General features: G+C 36.5%; 1 protein-coding gene across 8 annotated transcripts in view; it reads left to right on the forward strand.

Annotated features, from left to right (window-relative positions):
• The window catches only part of POLQ (DNA polymerase theta), a 117353-nt gene that overhangs the window by 24826 nt on the left and 75043 nt on the right, over positions 1-17484 (forward strand). For 7 of the 8 annotated variants that reach the window (XR_014262871.1, XR_014262872.1, XM_082459383.1 and 4 more), the window contains 6 exons: positions 1391-1538; positions 3716-3862; positions 5224-5436; positions 9981-10123; positions 11584-11788; positions 12108-12250. Coding sequence is in view for 6 of the 8 variants with exons in the window: in XM_082459383.1 (XP_082315509.1) it covers positions 1391-1538; positions 3716-3862; positions 5224-5436; positions 9981-10123; positions 11584-11788; positions 12108-12250 (999 nt within the window). In the remaining 2 variants the exon portion in view is untranslated. Of the gene's footprint in view, positions 1-1390; positions 1539-3715; positions 3863-5223; positions 5437-9980; positions 10124-11583; positions 11789-12107; positions 12251-17484 lie in introns of those variants that run through there. The other variant, XM_082459388.1, reaches the window with a different exon arrangement.

Raw genomic sequence — 17484 nt, forward strand, 5'->3', positions numbered from 1 at the left:
TGTACCCCAAATTTCACCTGACTGTGCCTTGGTTACCTCAAATATATAAGTAAGCACATTCATCTACTCTCCTGTTAATCTTCTATTATCATGCCTATGCCTCCATCTCATTTAAATGTTACAACTCTTACCTGGATTTTTGAAATAGCCTCATAATTGATCTCTTTGCTTCCTACTTTGTCCCCTTCAGTCTGTGCTTAAATCAAGAGCTAGTGACCTATTTAAAATGAATATCACATTCTGCTCAAAAACTTGTGATGGTTCCCTGTTTCATTTAGAATGAAAGCCAACATCTTTAAAGTAGCCTACAAGCCCCTGCATGATCTGCCCCACTCCCTTAGTGCTCTGACTTCAGTTTCTATATTCCTTCTTACTTCCTCCATAGCCTTTTTGCTATTCCATAATATGCCAAGAATCTCCCACCTCAGGTTCTCTTTATCTGGAATGCTTTCTCCCCCAGGCATCAGTAGGGTTTACCCTTTCACCTTTGGACCTTTACTCAAATGTCAATTTCTCAGACCTTCCTTGGCCACCTTATTTAAATTGCTGTGTTCTCCCATTCCTCCTATTTTCTCTGTTTTATTTTTCTCCTTTGCACTTTTCAAAATTGAACATACTATGTGTTTTACTTATCTTGTTGTTTTTATCTATCTTTTCTTACTGAAGTAGAAGAACTCTGAGGGCAGAGCTGTTTTTCTGCTTTATTCTCCATCCCCAGTGCTTAGAACAATATATGGCACATAGTAAATATTTGCTTAATGAGTGAATGGATTAATGAATTGATCCAGTTACACACACTGACCTTCCAGTTTTGAGAACTCCCTGGGCCCCACTGGGTGTTTACAAATGCTCTTTGTTCTGCTTGAGTTACCCAGTTACCTTTCATTAAGATAATGCTTCCCATTCTTCACGTCTCAGCTAAATCATCAGTTTCTCAGGGAAACCTTTCTTTCAGATCTTTCTGTCAAATTTATGTCAAATATGAGGCTTCAAAACACCATAAAATCTCTTTTATAGTACATATTATGATTGTATTTTACATTTGTTTGTTTAGTACTTTAATATGTTTCCCCAGTGAGACCTAAACCCTTTAAAGATAGTACCTTGACTTTCTTTTACTCACCATTATATCCCTATTACCTGAGGGTTGGAGGTCAGTCAATATTAGTTGAATGAATATATTTCCTACTCACCTTGCATCATAAGGAAGTTTATTTTCTTCTTTTCTCTTTCTGTTTTTTCTTTGTTTTATTACTGACTTTGTGTAACTGATTTTTATCATGCCTTTGTGTAGAAAAACCTTTCCCTTGAAGCAAAATGAATGACTTTAAAATGATATGAAAATGTTTTGAAAGTACTACTACAGTGGCAACTTCTCTTTCTTTTTTAGGGAGATGAGGACCATGTTGTTAGTTTATGTTATGAGACCATTTGTGATAACCATTCAGTACTACTTTTCTGTCCATCAAAGAAATGGTGTGAGAAGTTGGCAGATATCATTGCCCATGCGTTTTACAGTCTACACCATCAAGCTGAGGGTAAGTTACTGATGGCAGTGAAAGCCTCCATACTTAGGACATTTGCTTGAAAGTAATGTTAATAATTATATTAGCAAAGCATGGCTCTCTTTCTTCATTGCCACCACCTGCCTACTGGATACTCCTTTGTAAAACTATGCTTTTGTGACTAATCATCTCCTTATCCTCCTTACAGTGTGTACACACATTCAGACTAATCTTCAGAGTTTTAGAATGTTGGATTTCTACAGGTATACACTGAGGTTCTTCATCTAGGATCCATGGGCTTTGAGAGGTTGACCTCGAAGCCCCTAAATTGTATAAAAAACTTAACATATACACATTTTTTGGGGGAAAGCAGTCATATCTTTTTTATATTTCCAAACTGTAACTCTAAAAAGAATCATACACACACACACACACACACACACACGTATATGTACATATACATATATACACATGTATTGGGTTGGCCAAAAAGTTTGTTCATAACATCTTACGGAAAAAGCCTAATGAACTTTTTGGCCAACCCAGTATTTTAAAATCGGCTTTACTGAGGTGGAATTTATGTGGAATAAAATGTATCCACTTGAAGTGTGTAACTTCATGAATTTTAACAAATGTGTTCACCTGTTTAACTCCCCCACTGTGATCAACATGTAGAACATTTCTGTCACTCTAAAATGTTCTCTTTTGCTGTCAATCTCCTCCCTCTATCCCCAGCTTCAGGCAACCACTCATATATTTTCTGTCACTCTAGATTAGTTGTGCCTTTTCTAAGAATTTCATATTATAAATGAAGTCATATTGTGTGTATGTGTCTTTTGTGCCTGGCTTCTTTCACTCAGCATAATATTTTTAAGATTCATCCAGATTGTTACTTTTATCAATTTGTTTCTTTTTTATTGCTGAGTATTGATTTAGTATATTGCTATAACCATTAGTATATATTTTTACTGATTCTAGGATGAGTACTAGCTTATGGTCCCTTGGGGTCAAAGATAAGTGTAGGGAAGACAGACCAGTTCTAGTTACAGAATACTACGATATTTTATGACTTTGTTATGACAGTGGCATCTTGAGGACAGGTGATGGATATCTCAAGCCTAGCTCCAATAAGTAAACTTTGCCTGAAGTTATATTGGGTAGACTCTGATCCAACGTTATAATATCTCTTCTAGTTCCCTCTTAATTGATACTTTCTTATTATGCCAACTTGTATTTTTTATGTGAACCATGATAACTTATATTCCTTAATAACCAGAAACATTATTAGTATTTTCTTTGCTTGAGGCTCTGTTATTTTGATTTATAGCAGTGGTTCCCAAATCCTAGTGCTTAGACTGGAGCCTGGGCTATGATGAACTTTTCACCAGAAGAGTAAAGACAAGGCAGCACATTTTTCATAAAGATGAAGTTTAAATTTTGAAATTATCCCTACTAATTTTTTTATGTTAAAATAACTTTTCTTTTGAAATAAGGAATCAATGATAATTTTTAAAAAAATTTAAATTGTCCTTAGAGAAATAAAACTTTGGCAACCCTCTGTGGATCCTCAAAATTTTAGGAAAAGTTTACCTAAAAGACTTAAAAATATATAAAATATAAGATACATTCTATGAGAAGGTTTACTAGTTCAGAAATCCAAAAGTCTAGGAAATTCTTTAAGCAAACATAGTTCTTGCATCTAAGAAAGTCTTCTGGGGGAAGTTACACATAGAGGCAAAAACAGAGGGTAATGTATGATTAATTACCACATTGGTGCCAAAAAGGCTAGAAGAATTGTCATTTAGAACTAAGCTCCTATGTGATTCTGACACTGCTGGTTTGGGGGGTGGGGCACACTTTGAGCAAGGATTTTGATTTTTAGGCTCTGAGTGGTAGTATCTGTAATTTTCTCCTTCCTTCAGCTGTTTCTTTTGATCTCCTCCTGTGGGCTTGATCTCACCCTAATATAGTGTTTCCTAAACTTTGGTACACATTAGAATTGACTGGGGAGATTTAAAAATCGTTATGTCCAGGTTGCATCGCATCGCAAAGTCCAGAGGTGAATGCCAGGCATCAGTATTTTTAAAAGATGTCCAGGTGATTATTATATGTAGTAGTTTCAGAACCATTGCCCTCTGTCATGACTCAGGCAGATAGCAGTTAAAGAGGTCCAAGGGGAGGTGACAGTGTTGATGATTTTTTTGTGACAGGATTGGTAAGATCATCTGAACTTCCACCAGTGATACTGGAACAAAAGGGCCTCCTAGAAGTGATGGATCAGTTAAAACGTTTGCCTTCAGGACTGGACTCTGTATTACAAAAAACTGTGCCATGGGGAGTAGCGTTTCATCATGCAGGTATCTGTATTTATAGTATGTTTTAAGAAGCCCCCTCCAAAAATCCTTATAATTTCTTCATTTTTATTTTTATATTTGATTTGCATTTGATTTCTTGTTAACCACACTTAATACTCTTAGATTTCATTTTAAGAAATTGTGTGATTAAGGTTAAACAAGAATAAAACAAACATGTAGGTTTACTTATCTGTATGGTATATAAATACTAGATATAAGCTTTTTTGTACCATTGGGGAAGTGAATTCTAAAATTATTACCTTTCTATACTTTGTTTCCTTAAAAATTAGGTTAGAGTGGTACTTGCTATCCTAATTTTATGCCACTCTGTTTCCTTTTATCTCAAGGGGTATTGGAAATATTCTCACGAGTATATCAAAATCAAATTAATTTTAGAATTTGTCATATTATATTTTGAGAGGGCTACAAGTGTTTAAAAACCAAATACCTAGGTTGTCAAAATTGCAAGGGTTATGACAGTCACCGAATTAAATAATTTCTTTCAGGGTATGATCTGTCCATGATGATACGTGCTGAGGATATGATTAAGAATATATAGTTTTTATGATTAGGAACTTAGCCTTTTCAATTTATTTAAAATTTTTATCATGCTATATATAAATAAATTTTAAAAAAATATATATATACCCACACACACAAACACATAAAAGAATATTTTCATTGTATATAACTTATAATGCATACTAATAAAATGAATACCGGTGGACCCACAACTTATTTACAAACTAGAACCCCAATCCTTTTGATTTTTTTAAAATAAAAGAAAATAAAAAATAAGCCACATAAGTGTGTATTCTATATGCTGTTTTTCATTTACTCATGTATTTATTCTTCAGACATTTATTTATGTGTCTCACCATGGTGTTGGATAGACCCTGCGGATACTGTTACAAGGCATGTCTCTACCTTCAAGGAGTTCTTGTCTAGAGCAGGGGTCAGCAAACTACAGTCTGCTGGTCAAATCCAGCTGTTTTTGTAAATAAAGTTTTATTGGAACACAGTCTTGCCCATTTGTTTTGCGGCTGCTTTCATGTGACAATGGTAGAGTTGAGTAGTTGCAGCAGAGACCATCTGTCCTGCAAAACCTAAAATATTTACAGATAAAGTTTGACAACCCCTGGTCTAGAAGATGAGATAAAAGTACAGTATACAGTACAAGGGTTGGCAGATTATACTCTTAAATTGGTAGACTGTGATTACTTCTTTGTTTACAGTCATAACAATAGCTTGAAAAAAATCTTTACATGCTTGTAACAGATTATCAAATCCATTTGTAAGTGATCAAGTACAATATTTTCATTATATGTTAATAAATATATGCTATTGTAATTTCTTTTTTTTAGGTCTTACTTTTGAGGAGAGGGATATCCTTGAAGGAGCCTTCCGTCAAGGTCAGATTCGGGTCTTGGCAGCAACTTCTACTCTTTCATCTGGGGTGAATTTACCTGCACGTCGTGTAATCATTCGGACTCCTATTTTCAGTGGTCGACCTCTAGATATTCTTACTTACAAGCAGATGGTTGGTCGTGCTGGCAGGAAAGGAGTAGACACAATAGGTAAGTGAGTTTGAATTTTGTAATAGTGTTGCTGAAGGACAGTGTCAATCTACCTGAAATTGAATGGCAACCCATTTCTTATCATGCTGTATTTCTTTGTTATCCAAAACACTAATGTCATCCTTTTGGATTTACTTAATATTTATATGAGTATAACTTAAAATTTTCATATCATTAACTATTGATTTTCTAGTAATGTAGAATCAAGATTTTCTTTTGTATTATATACAGTGAAATGATTCAGTATTATGTTAATCAGATGACATCACATTGGCTGTAAGATGACTTAATTTCCAGTATCATCCACTATTTTGTGCTAGTGAAGGGATTAATTTTTATGGGTATTAATTCTGTTTATGTGCCTGCTGTAAGAGTTCAAATAAGGATGCTGAGAGCCGGGAAGTACTCTCACACTTTTGGAATAGGAACTTCATGTACCCTCTTTCTCTTTCTAAATTGGTGCTGGCTCTGAAAACACTTTTTCAGTTTTTTATCTTGTATCAGCAAGTAATGATAATATTACCAGCAATGCAAACAAAAGTTTTGTCTTAAGCAATAGGGAAGAGGCTTGTTTGAATTAAATATGAAGATAGCAGCAAATATTATTTCTTGCCTGCTACATTATTCTGGGTATGACTAAATTGTTGAGTCTTCTAACATTAAAGAACTTTGAGAGGAACATTCTCTGTCACACTTTCTTTCTTCTAGTTTGTTTTTCCGTGTTCAGCAATATAGTTTCTATCTTGTGGTATAAGATGGCTATTCCAGTCTCTGTTATCACATCTGCATTTCAGTCATCAGGAAGGAGAGATGAGGAAATAAAGGGCCCATCCTACCCTTTAAGGGCACTTCCCAGAAGTTGCACATAGTATTTCTCCTTACACACAATTGGCCAGAACTAAGTCACATGTTTATATTCCCCGATTACAGGGAAGCTGGTGAATATAATCTAGCTGAGTGGCCCTGTGTTCATCTAACATTTAGGGGTTTTATTAAAGAAAGAATGAGAGAATGGCTATTAGGGGCAAGTATTAGTCTCAGCCCTAGTAGCAAATGATTCGTCTGTGTGTAATCCCTGAAGGGCCACTGGTCTGCCTCACTTTTAAGCCCTAAGAAGTTTGTTGATTAAACAAACCTTGCAACTCATTGGATTTCTCTTACTGTAGGAATCAAAGAAGTTTATCCTGCTTCTGTCTCTTACTTTATCTACGAAATATGCAGATTACATTTATGTGTTTTAAAAGGGCAGGAGGAAGAGCTAAGACACTCCCTTCTCATTTCTAACTGCCTCCTTCTGTCCTTCCTCCAATTTTCATTCCTCAGTAGACTCACAACTCTGGAGAGTGGAGTGTAAGTTCATTTTACACAGATGCTCTTCTTTCAAGGCCAGAGGGTCTTCAAGGTAATGTAAAGATAAGGAGGTTTTATTTGCCTTGCTACATTCTTAGCTTGTGCTTATCTTTCTCATGGGGAAGAATAATAGGAAGGTTGGCACCCTGGACTAATATCAAGCCTTAAATCAGATAACATTCAAACAATACTAAAATATACCACAACAACTTTGTTTCTGAGGTCTTGGAAACTTCTGAGATTTTGACTTTGCATAATGTTCCATTTTAGGATGGCATATGGCTTGCTCAGAATTTCTTTAAGTGGGGAATGTGCAAATAAAGGGTTTCATATCAACTACGAAGATTTAAATACTTGGTCATTCTTTTTGGACTGTGTAGCATGTTTGTAACTTCTTTGCATTTTATAAATGATGTTAATATTTCCTGGATAGTTCATGGAGTTTTATTTAGATGACTCTTTAATCTCTCTTTGGATTTCTTGGAACCTTCCAGTGTAGGATGATGGTGCTTTGTGCCAAAACAGTGACTTGCAAGTTAAAAAGTTTGCAGATCTATCTATATCAAATCTATGAATGATTTGATTCTAATTGACTTCTCAATTATAATATGGATACAGCCTCACTAGGCAGGTGGGAATGGGATCTGGACATATATACTGGCATTATTTTGGGCATTTTCATAAATCTTGCTCATCCTGAAAAAGGATTGTCTATTTTGTTGAAGAATCAAAGCCTGGAAGAGCTTTATACTGCTCAAAGTGGCTTTTTACCTTGTTGCTAATGCTAGTTGATCCATTTTCTAGGTAGTTTTTTTGTTTTAAGCTGGGTTGTTTTATAGTTATCACAAGAGCCAGGTGGTATATTTTATTCACCTGGCTTTTGTTTGTTTGTTTGTTTTGATGGTACCTATGTTTTCTGTAATTATATTTGGGATAACTAACCAATGGTTATCAAGTTTATAGTTCCTTATATTTTTCCTATCTTGTCTCAATTTGGCAGTGTTAAGAAAGCATCATCTGTATTTTCTTTCTGCCTGGGTGGTTAGTATAGTCCACCACAATGCTACTTTTATTTTTATTTTTCTCTAATGCAAATGGCTTTCATTTTGCCTGTTGAATATCTTATTTACCACTTCCTTTCCCTTACTGTTGGATTCATTTTTGAAAAAAAATTTGTTTTCTCTTGTCTTAATTGTTGTAATAAGTGTTTATGTTTGTATAAATTGTATATTTGTGTATTTTTTTCTTAGTGACTTTTTTTTAAAGATTTATTTATTTATTTTTTTTGTGGCTGCGTTGGGTCTTTGTTGCTGCACGTGGACTTTCTCTAGTTGCGGTGAGTGGGGGCTACTCTTCGTTGCAGTGCGCAGGCTTCTCATTGCGGTAGCTTCTCTTGTTGCGGAGCATGGGCTCTAGGCGTGTGGGCTTCAGTAGTTGCAGCACGTTGGCTCAGTAGTTGTGGCACACAGGCTCTAGAGCACAGGTTCAGTAGTTGTGGAGCACGGGCTTAGTTGCTCCATGGCATGTGGGATCTTCCCGGACCAGGGATGGAACCCGTGTCCCCTGCATTGGCAGGCGGATTCTTATCCACTGTGCCACCAGGGAAGTCCTATATATGTTTTTAATTAATAAGTGCTTTCACATATTTTTGTTCACTTGATTGTTTCAATAGCCTAAAGCATTTAAATTAATGAGTGTTATAATATGATTTCTAGGTATCTGTTAATAGTTTTGATTTTATATTATCATCATGTATAACTGATATTGAACTCAGGTTTGGCTACTCACTACACGATAGGCCAGTAAGTTAAGTGACAAGGTGTTGAGTCAAGGAAAGTGACTTTATTAGAAAAAGCCAGCTAACCGAGAAGGAGAAGATGGTGGACTAGCGTCCTTAAAAATTATCTTAACATCTTGGTGCAGGCAAAGGGCTTTTAAAGGCAGTGTGAGGGAGGGTGCTTCCAGGTGCATGAGCAGCTTGTGCACAATTCTCGGATTGGTTGGCATCAAGGTGAAGTTTCAAGCATCACCAGTTTTCTGGGTTCAGCTGGTCTGGGGTCTGCATGCTTGCAGTCAGCAGTTTTCATCTGGGGGTCTGCTTCCTATAGAACAACTTAGGAATGTGTGTTAGATCTTTTATCAGTATCTTTCAGGGAACTGAGAGTTCGGTGACTCTGCTTTGTGGCTGGTTTATAGTCTAAATTGTTACTAGTTTCCTGGCCCAACAGCTATTCTTTGTTTCTACACCTTCACATTTCCTAATCATTAACTCCTGAGCCAGCCTTTTGAGACTGAGGGGAGGCCTGGGAGCTTTTTACTTCAAAGGACAGGAACACAGGGACTGGTATGCAGTTTCATAACCAGTAATAATTTGCATCTGCATTTTCCTTTATAGTTTTCAAAATATCTATTACTGTTATATACTTAGTTATTCAATAACAGTAGTTAATCCTGTAGGGAAGGAAAAAACTTTTCCTCTACCCTCTTAGGTTCTATGCCTAGCGCCTGCAAATGAAACTGACAAATTACAGATTAACAGGAAAAAAGCCATACATATTTGACTTGATGTTAATGTTTAATTTTTTACATACACAGAGTCCCTAATAGAAAAGTAGAAATCTAAAGAAGCAGTTAGATGCTGGGGGCTTATATACCCTTTGAACAAAGGGTGATGAATTGTAGAGAAGTGACAAGACAAAGGAATAGGGGTTTGGGCTTCTAGGGGGTGGTACATTGTGGGAAGGTAGATATATGCTGGAGATTAATGCAAGTTAAGGTTTCTTTAGTGAGGTTTGTGCACACCCATCTCAATACTGACTTTTTGTCTCCAGTGATAAGAATTGTCCTCCTGCTGTGAGAGACAGGAAGGGGAACACCTTCACAGAGAAATTTACGTCCTGCTTCTAAGCAAATAAGGAGAAAGCAAAGAGCTCTTTCTATGTTTGCTGCTTGCCAATTGGCTTCAGGTCAAAATAATCCTTATGCTAAAGTGGCATATTTTGGTGTAGCATATTCTGATCCCCTTCAATCCAAAATTCAGAAAATAAAAACATTAGTGATAATTATATGATTATAACAGCCACTATCATCTCTTGTCTCCTTTTAAACAAGTAAACCAGTTTAAATTCTCTTTAGCAGGTATTTTATCTAGATGTGTTGGGATTCTGCAAATATATAGTTTTTTTTGATTATAGGTGAGAGTATCTTAGTTTGTAAAAACTCTGAGAAATCAAAAGGTATAGCTCTACTTCAGGGATCTCTAAAACCTGTTCGCAGCTGTTTGCAAAGACAAGAAGGAGAAGAAGTAACTTCGAGCATGATAAGAGCTATTCTGGAGGTAAGAGAGAGTTCACTAAATTACCATTTGCTTTTTTGTTCCTATAGTACAATGATAGAACTTTAGTATGTGAAAAATCTTAGCTTTGTGTTTCTGTATGAGATTATTTATAGCCTTCCCAAGTCTGAACCTCTTCTACTTTATATAGTTATTTCCTGGAGTTTAATACAGCTAGTGCCATATGAATCTACTTCAAAACAGTGAATTAAATCACAAATGCCAGATGGTTATTTTTTAGATATTCTTTATTATTTTCTGAATTTTAAAAAAAGATGACAAAAATGGACCTTAGTTCCTCCATCCAGATAATACGTGTTGACATTAAAATAAAATTAAATTACAAATACACAATTAGAAGTTGCAAACTTCTAAATACGGAAGTATCTAAAGTGAAAAATAAAACCTTTTGCTCGGAGTCCTCAAAGGTAACCCCTTTTAACTGTTTCATGTATTCATCCAAAAAAGTTTCTATTCCTATACCAACATGTCTTGCTGTTGGTTTCATTGCTGGTGCTGGAGGACTCGTATTGTACTCATTCTCTTTTTCTCCCCTTTAGCTCTGTTTAAAAAAAAAAAAGAAAGTAATTGATAGCACAGGATAGGTAAGACTGTAAAAAGTAGGCACTCATACAGTGCTGAAACTCTTTTGGAGAGCAACGTGGCCATAGCTACTAAGAATTTTTTAAAAAATGCACAAAGCCATTTATCCAGCAGATTCACATCTAGGAATTTTACCTAGAGATGTATTTGTGAAATTTCATAAAATTAAAGATACAAGAATGTTTATTATAGCTCTATTGGTAATAAGAAGAAACTGGAAACATCTAAAATACCATTAAAACTAAACAAATCTTGGTAAAACTATGCTTTGCTCTCATTAAAAAGAATGAAATAGCTCTGTTTAGAATGATTTGGTATGTTTCCAGTATACATTAAATGAAAGAAGACAAGGGGCAGATTAGTATATGTAATAGAATAGTTTCAGGAAAATGATATCTATAAGATGCCACTTTCATCTTTTTCTACACCGATTCTCACCCCTCTTCTAGGTGGGGAATATTCAATACTTGCATTCTTATATGCCCACATATTTAAAAAAGGAAGGATGAGAAGAATTGATTTGGTTCATGGCCATGAACCATCAACACCTCCTTTATATATGTTATATACTTATATATGTATATTATTTAATTATGTTGTTAATTCCCACATTTCAGATAGATAATGATTCATTTATTTTCATTTATGAGAACATGCTATATCTACTTTTAAGGAAAACTTTTCATGTTGTCAGTAGGTGTTATCTACCTTTGTAATGAATGATGGTGGAAGAGTTAATAAAGAGTCTCTACATTACGATGCTGATAATATTTTAAGAGAACAAAGTAATTTCTTTTATATTTTGAGGACCTATGTGTCTTATTAAAAAGTTACAGAATATTTCAAACCTCTTGTCTCAGATAATAGTTGGTGGCGTGGCAAGTACATCACAGGACATACAAACTTATGCTTCTTGCACATTTTTGGCTGCAAGTATGAAAGAAGGGAAGCAGGGAATTCAGAAAAATAAAGATTCTGTTCAACTTGGAGCAATTGAGGCCTGTGTAATGTGGCTACTAGAAAATGAATTCATCCAGATTACTGAAGCTAGTGATGGAACAGAAGGTAAATTATTCTTAATTGCAACTTACTCACTTTTTTACCTTTAGTGATTTAGAGTATCTAAGACTGCTTAGTAAAAGGAAATTGACTTTTCCAGCAGTATAAAAGGAAACTGACTTTTCAACTCATTTTTAGTAAATTAGTGCTGTCAACATCAGACAATTAGCATAGAGCCTGCTAACAAATATCCATGCATTGGATTCTGTTTGTAAAATTTATCAGAGCCTTAAAATGTTAATTATAGAATGCCAAAAGACAGCATTTGTTTTATTTTATTTTTAACATTTGGTCCTTTATTTTTCCACCCCCAATCCCAAATCAGGAAGTGTGTATCATCCAACACATCTTGGTTCGGCAACTCTTTCTTCTTCACTTTCTCCAGTTGATACTTTAGATATTTTTGCTGACCTCCAAAGAGCAATGAAGGGCTTTGTTTTAGAAAATGATCTGCATATTGTTTATCTGGTAAGTTCTGTTTTCTTCATTATTATATTTGTGAAAATGGGGAGAAAATACCTATAAGAATGCTGAACATCAAAGATACCCTACGGGAATATCTTGTCTGCTTTCCTTGACTAGGGTAGTACTGGTGGGAATAGAGAAGAAGTAAGAAGAATTGTTGTAAAGTAAAAAGCTAAATGTTCTAGTGACCTTTTCAATCTACTTGCCTACTTGTCTTTTTTCTCCAACTTTCTTTCAAAAAGTACTTGAGGTGATTTATTAATAAATGTGTATTATATAGTATGTAAGAACACAGCAAAGGACAATGAGATATCTGGAAATTAAAGATAAGATCATAATGTAAAACTCAAGCAAAGGTTGGTACATAAACAAGAACACCATTAAGTCATGTACAGTTGTTGTGCCCAACATTGGTTCTGGGCTGTCTAGCAGCTGTAGCAAAGAGGGAAGCTTTGTTAGTCTCAATGTTCATAAGATAAAAAAAAAAAAAAAAAAATTGGGAGAAGCATTGCATTTTATTGCCTAAGAGAAATGTCCTAAAAAGACACTATGGGACTTAGATTCTTGATAAAATATTTAGAGTAAATGCAATTAGGAATTTTTAAAGTTTGTTTATATTAGATAATCTTTTATAAATATTATTTCTTATAACAAAGATTTTTGATAAGAATTGAGTAAAATAAAGTTTGAGATCATATTCTCTGGGAAGAACCTGACCGGAAATAAATACTTAATTTTGCAATTAAGAGCAGATGTGGGGAGTGGTGTAAGCAAGATGGTGGTATAGGAGATCCCTGGCTCTAGTCCTCATCAAAAATACAGATTAGCAACTATTCACAGTCAAGAATGCCTTTCTGAAAATCCCAGAACCTGGTGGTGAGGTTAAAACACTCTCTTAGAGCACAAAAACTGAGAGAGGCCACATGAGAACACTAAGAGCAGTGGTTTCACTTTGACTCTGTTGTCGCTCCTTCAAGCAAGCACAGTGCCACACTGAGGCATCCAATTTCTCTAGTGGGGAGAAGAGAGTCAAGGTAGTCATCCAGTTTCCTCAGCATTCTGGAGTATTCCCTGGGAAGGTCACTTCTGTCTCGCCTCATGGAGAACCCTGGGAATATTGGCAAGGCTAGACCACCAAGGGTCAGCTAGTAACAAAAAAGTGGGTGGGGCTCACAGTGACCAGTATGTGGATCATGGCAGTGGCTCTGTATCTCTCCTGGCCACCTTGCCCAATCAGAGAGGCCAGTAAGCGATTCCACTCACTGTGACATCAGAATGACGTCCCCATCTGGCCAGGAAGCAGGGTGAGCAGTTCTGCCCAGCTGGCATCCCTGGCTAGTGGCCTGTGCATAATCCTCAATGTATATTTATAAATTTTTATTTTTTATAACTTTGGGAGAATTCGTGGAGGGAAAAAGTAGTAACAGAGCCAGATTAAGAATGTGATTTATGAGCTCTTAATAAAGGTCATAATAAAAACCTTTTAATTAAAAAAAAAAAAAAAGAGAGCCAAGCCAGCAGCCCCACCAAACTGCAGAGCTTGCTTGCAGTCTTACCTGACCAGGGAGCCTGACTGTGGAACATAGCCTGGAGTCCTGCATGAACACAGAGTTCATCCTGTGGGCACACCCAACTGTGGAGCACAGTCTCTGTCTACACCTGAACGTGGAATCCAGCTAATGGCACCAACCAGCCAGGGAGTACAGTTTGTTCCTGCCTGACCGGAGAACCCAAGCAGCAGCCCTACCCAACCTCAGAGCTCAGCCAGTGGTCATGCCTATCCATGGACCCCAGCTAGCAGTTTCACCTGACCAGGCAGCTCAGGCAGTGGTCCTGCCTGAATGCAGAGCTGAGCCAGTGGCCCCACCCAACCAGAGGCCCTGCCTGCCCTCCTATGGACTCTACCAGCTGGCCCTTTCTAGAACCCCAAGCTAGCCTGACTAGTGAAGGTCTTTCTCTGCCAAAGCAAATGTGAGGATTGGAAGAGGTGACTGCTTCCTCAAATGCACAGACACCAACACCAGTATGCAAGAGTAATGAAGAATCAGGGAAACATGACACCACCAAAGAAACTAATAAAGCTCCAATAACAAAACTTAAAGAAATAGAGATCTATGAACTGACTGACCAAGAATTCAGACTAATCCTTTTAATGAAGTTCAGTTAACTACAAGAAAACACAGATAGGCAACAACAAAATAAAGAAAACAATACATGAACATAATGAGAAGTTCAACAAAGAAACAGAAACCATTTTTAAAAAGCCCCCCAAGCCACCTAAAACCCAGAAATCCCAGAGCTGAAGAATACAATGAGTGATCTGTAAAATTCAATAGAGAGCTTCAAAAGCAGACTTGATCAAGCAGAAGAAGGAATCAGTGAACTCAAAGGTAGGTCATTTGGGGCTTCCCTGATGGCGCAGTGGTTGAGAATCTGCCTGCCAATGCAGGGGACACGGGTTCGAGCCCTGGTCTGGGAAGATCCCACATGCCGCGGAGCAACTAGGCCTGTGAGCCACAACTACTGAGCCTGCGCGTCTGGAGCCTGTGCTCCGCAACAAGAGAGGCCGCCATAGTGAGAGGCCTGTGCACCGCAATGAAGAGTGGCCCCCGCTTGCCACAACTAGAGAAAGCCCTCGCACAGAAACGAAGACCCAACACAGCCAAAAATAAATTAATTAATTAAAAAAAAAAAAGATAGGTCATTTGAAGTTATACATCCAGAGGGGGGGTGGGGGTTGGGGGGATGGAAAGAATAAAGAGTGAAAAAACCCTGCAAGACTTATGGGACGCCATCATATACATTATTGAAGTCCAAGGTGGAGAAGAGAGAGAGAAAATGGCAGAAAGTTTATTTAAAGAAATAATGGCTAAAAATATGCCAAATATGGCGAGAGATATGGACGTGAAGCTAAAAGGACCCCAAACAGGTACAACCCCAAAATGACTTCATCTAGACACATCAAACTGTCAAAAGTCCAAGAATCAGAATTTTGAAAGCAACAAGAGAAAAGACTCTTGTCATGTACAAGGAAACCTCAAAAGGCCATTAGTGGATTGCTCAGCAAAAACTTTGCAGAGAGAATGGTATGATATATTCAAAATATTTAAACACGAAAACTGCCAGCTAAGAATGCTCTACCAAGTAGTGCTGTCCTTCAGAAATGAAGGTAAGGTAAAGACTTTCCCAAACAAACAAAAGGTGAGGAAATTCATCACCACTGGACGTGCCTTATAATAAATGTTAAAAGGAGTTCTTCAAGCTGAAATGAAAGGATGCTAATTAACAGTGTAAAAACATATGAATGTATAAAACTCACTGGTAAAGGTAAATTTATAATCAGATTCAGAATTCTGAATGTAATGGTGGTATGCAAATCACTTTTATACAAAAGTTAAAGACAAACATTGAAAATAACTATGATTACAATAATTTGTTAATAGATACATAAGATAAAATGTAAATTGTAATATTAATGGCATAAAATATGAGGGGGTGGAGAAGTAAAAGCATAGAGTTTTTGTATAGCATTGAAGTTAAGTTGTTATTAGCTTAAAATAGGATTTTATAACTATGTATACAATGGAACATCATTCAGCCATAAAAAAGAAGGAAACCTTGCCATTTGTGACAACATGGATTAACCTGGAGGGTGTTGTGCTAAGTGTAATAAGCCAGACAGAGAAAGACAAATTTTGTATGGTCTCGCTAATGTGGAATCGGAAAAGTTGAACTCAGAAACAAAGGAGAATGGTGGTTGCCAGGGGCTGGGGTATGGGGGACATGGGGAGGTGTTGGTCAAAGGGTACAAACTTTCAGTTAGAGGCATACCTCCTCATTTTATTGTGCTTTGCTCTGCTTCATTGCGCTTTGTAGATACTGCATCTGTTTTTTAGAAATTGAAGTTTTATAGGAACCCCATGTTGAACAAGTCTTTTGGTGCCATTTTTCTAACAGCATTATTTTTATTTTTTTTAACTAAAAATTTTTATTTGTATTATTTATTTTTGGCTGTGCCTTGTGGCTTGAGGGATCTTACCTTGCGGCTTGTAGGATCGTAGTTCCCCCACCAGGGACCGAACCCCGGCCCTCAGCAGTGAGAGCGTGGAGTCCCAACCACTGGACCGCCAGGGAATTCCCTAACAGCATTATTTTTAGATTAAGGTGTGTGCATGGTTTTTTTTTAGACATAATGCTATTGCATACTTAGGAGACTACTTTTATATGCACTGTTAAACCAAAACATAACTTTTATATGCACTGGGAAACCAAAACACTTGTGTGGCTCACTTTATTGTGATAATCGCTTTATTGTAATGTTTTGGAACTGAACCCACAGTATCCCCAAGGTATGCCTGTGTAAGATGAATAAGTTCTGGGAATTTAATGTACAGCATAGTGATTATAGCTAATAATACTGTATTGTATACTTGGAATTTGCTTACAGAGAGAATCTCACCACACACACGCACACAATGGTAACTATGTGAGGTGATAGATGTGCTAATTAACTTGATTGTGGTAATCATTTCACAGTGAATACATATGTCAAATCATTATATTGTACACCTTAAATATATACAATTTCATTTGTCAATTATACCTCAATAAAGTTGGGAAGGGGGAAAGAGCAAATGCATGTGTTTTGATAGGCAAGAGAGTGGGGGGTAAATTTGAAATTATCATAAGAATTAGGAAGGCTTATCAAGAAATGTATTTCAATAAAAACACTATATAGAGGAGAGCAGAGGAGAAATTTCTGTACAGGGCCTCCCCCCCTCCCCCCCAGTGAACATGTGTACTACGTGGGTGATAATGTGTTCAAAGTTCTGTGCCTGAGAATGTGTCTAAGGAGAATCTCAAAGCTGGTCTTACCAGTTATCTGGCATGGCCTTAAAAATAAGTCTCATTTATTGTACAGTGGTTATGATTATGGGCTCTAGAGTCAGACTGCCAGTTTACTTCTATGAAAATTAGATTTAATGCAAGTTACTAAAATAATTGCTGATAAAATATGTGAGTGAGACTTCTGTAAAGCTCTGAAAAAAAGTTATAATCTATATTGGAAAACAACTAGAAGGATACTGTTCACAGATTATTTTGCAACTTTCTTTAATGTCTAACTTCACTTGACCAAAAGAGAAACTGGATTTATGAGACAATGTATTGTGGGTATGGTTTACATAAGAAAGACATGGTAAATTCTAATCAATAGACTCATACTCAAAAGACCTTAA

This window comes from Balaenoptera physalus, assembly GCF_965194825.1.
Source record: "Balaenoptera physalus genome assembly, chromosome: 4".
NCBI lineage: Eukaryota > Metazoa > Chordata > Mammalia > Artiodactyla > Balaenopteridae > Balaenoptera > Balaenoptera physalus.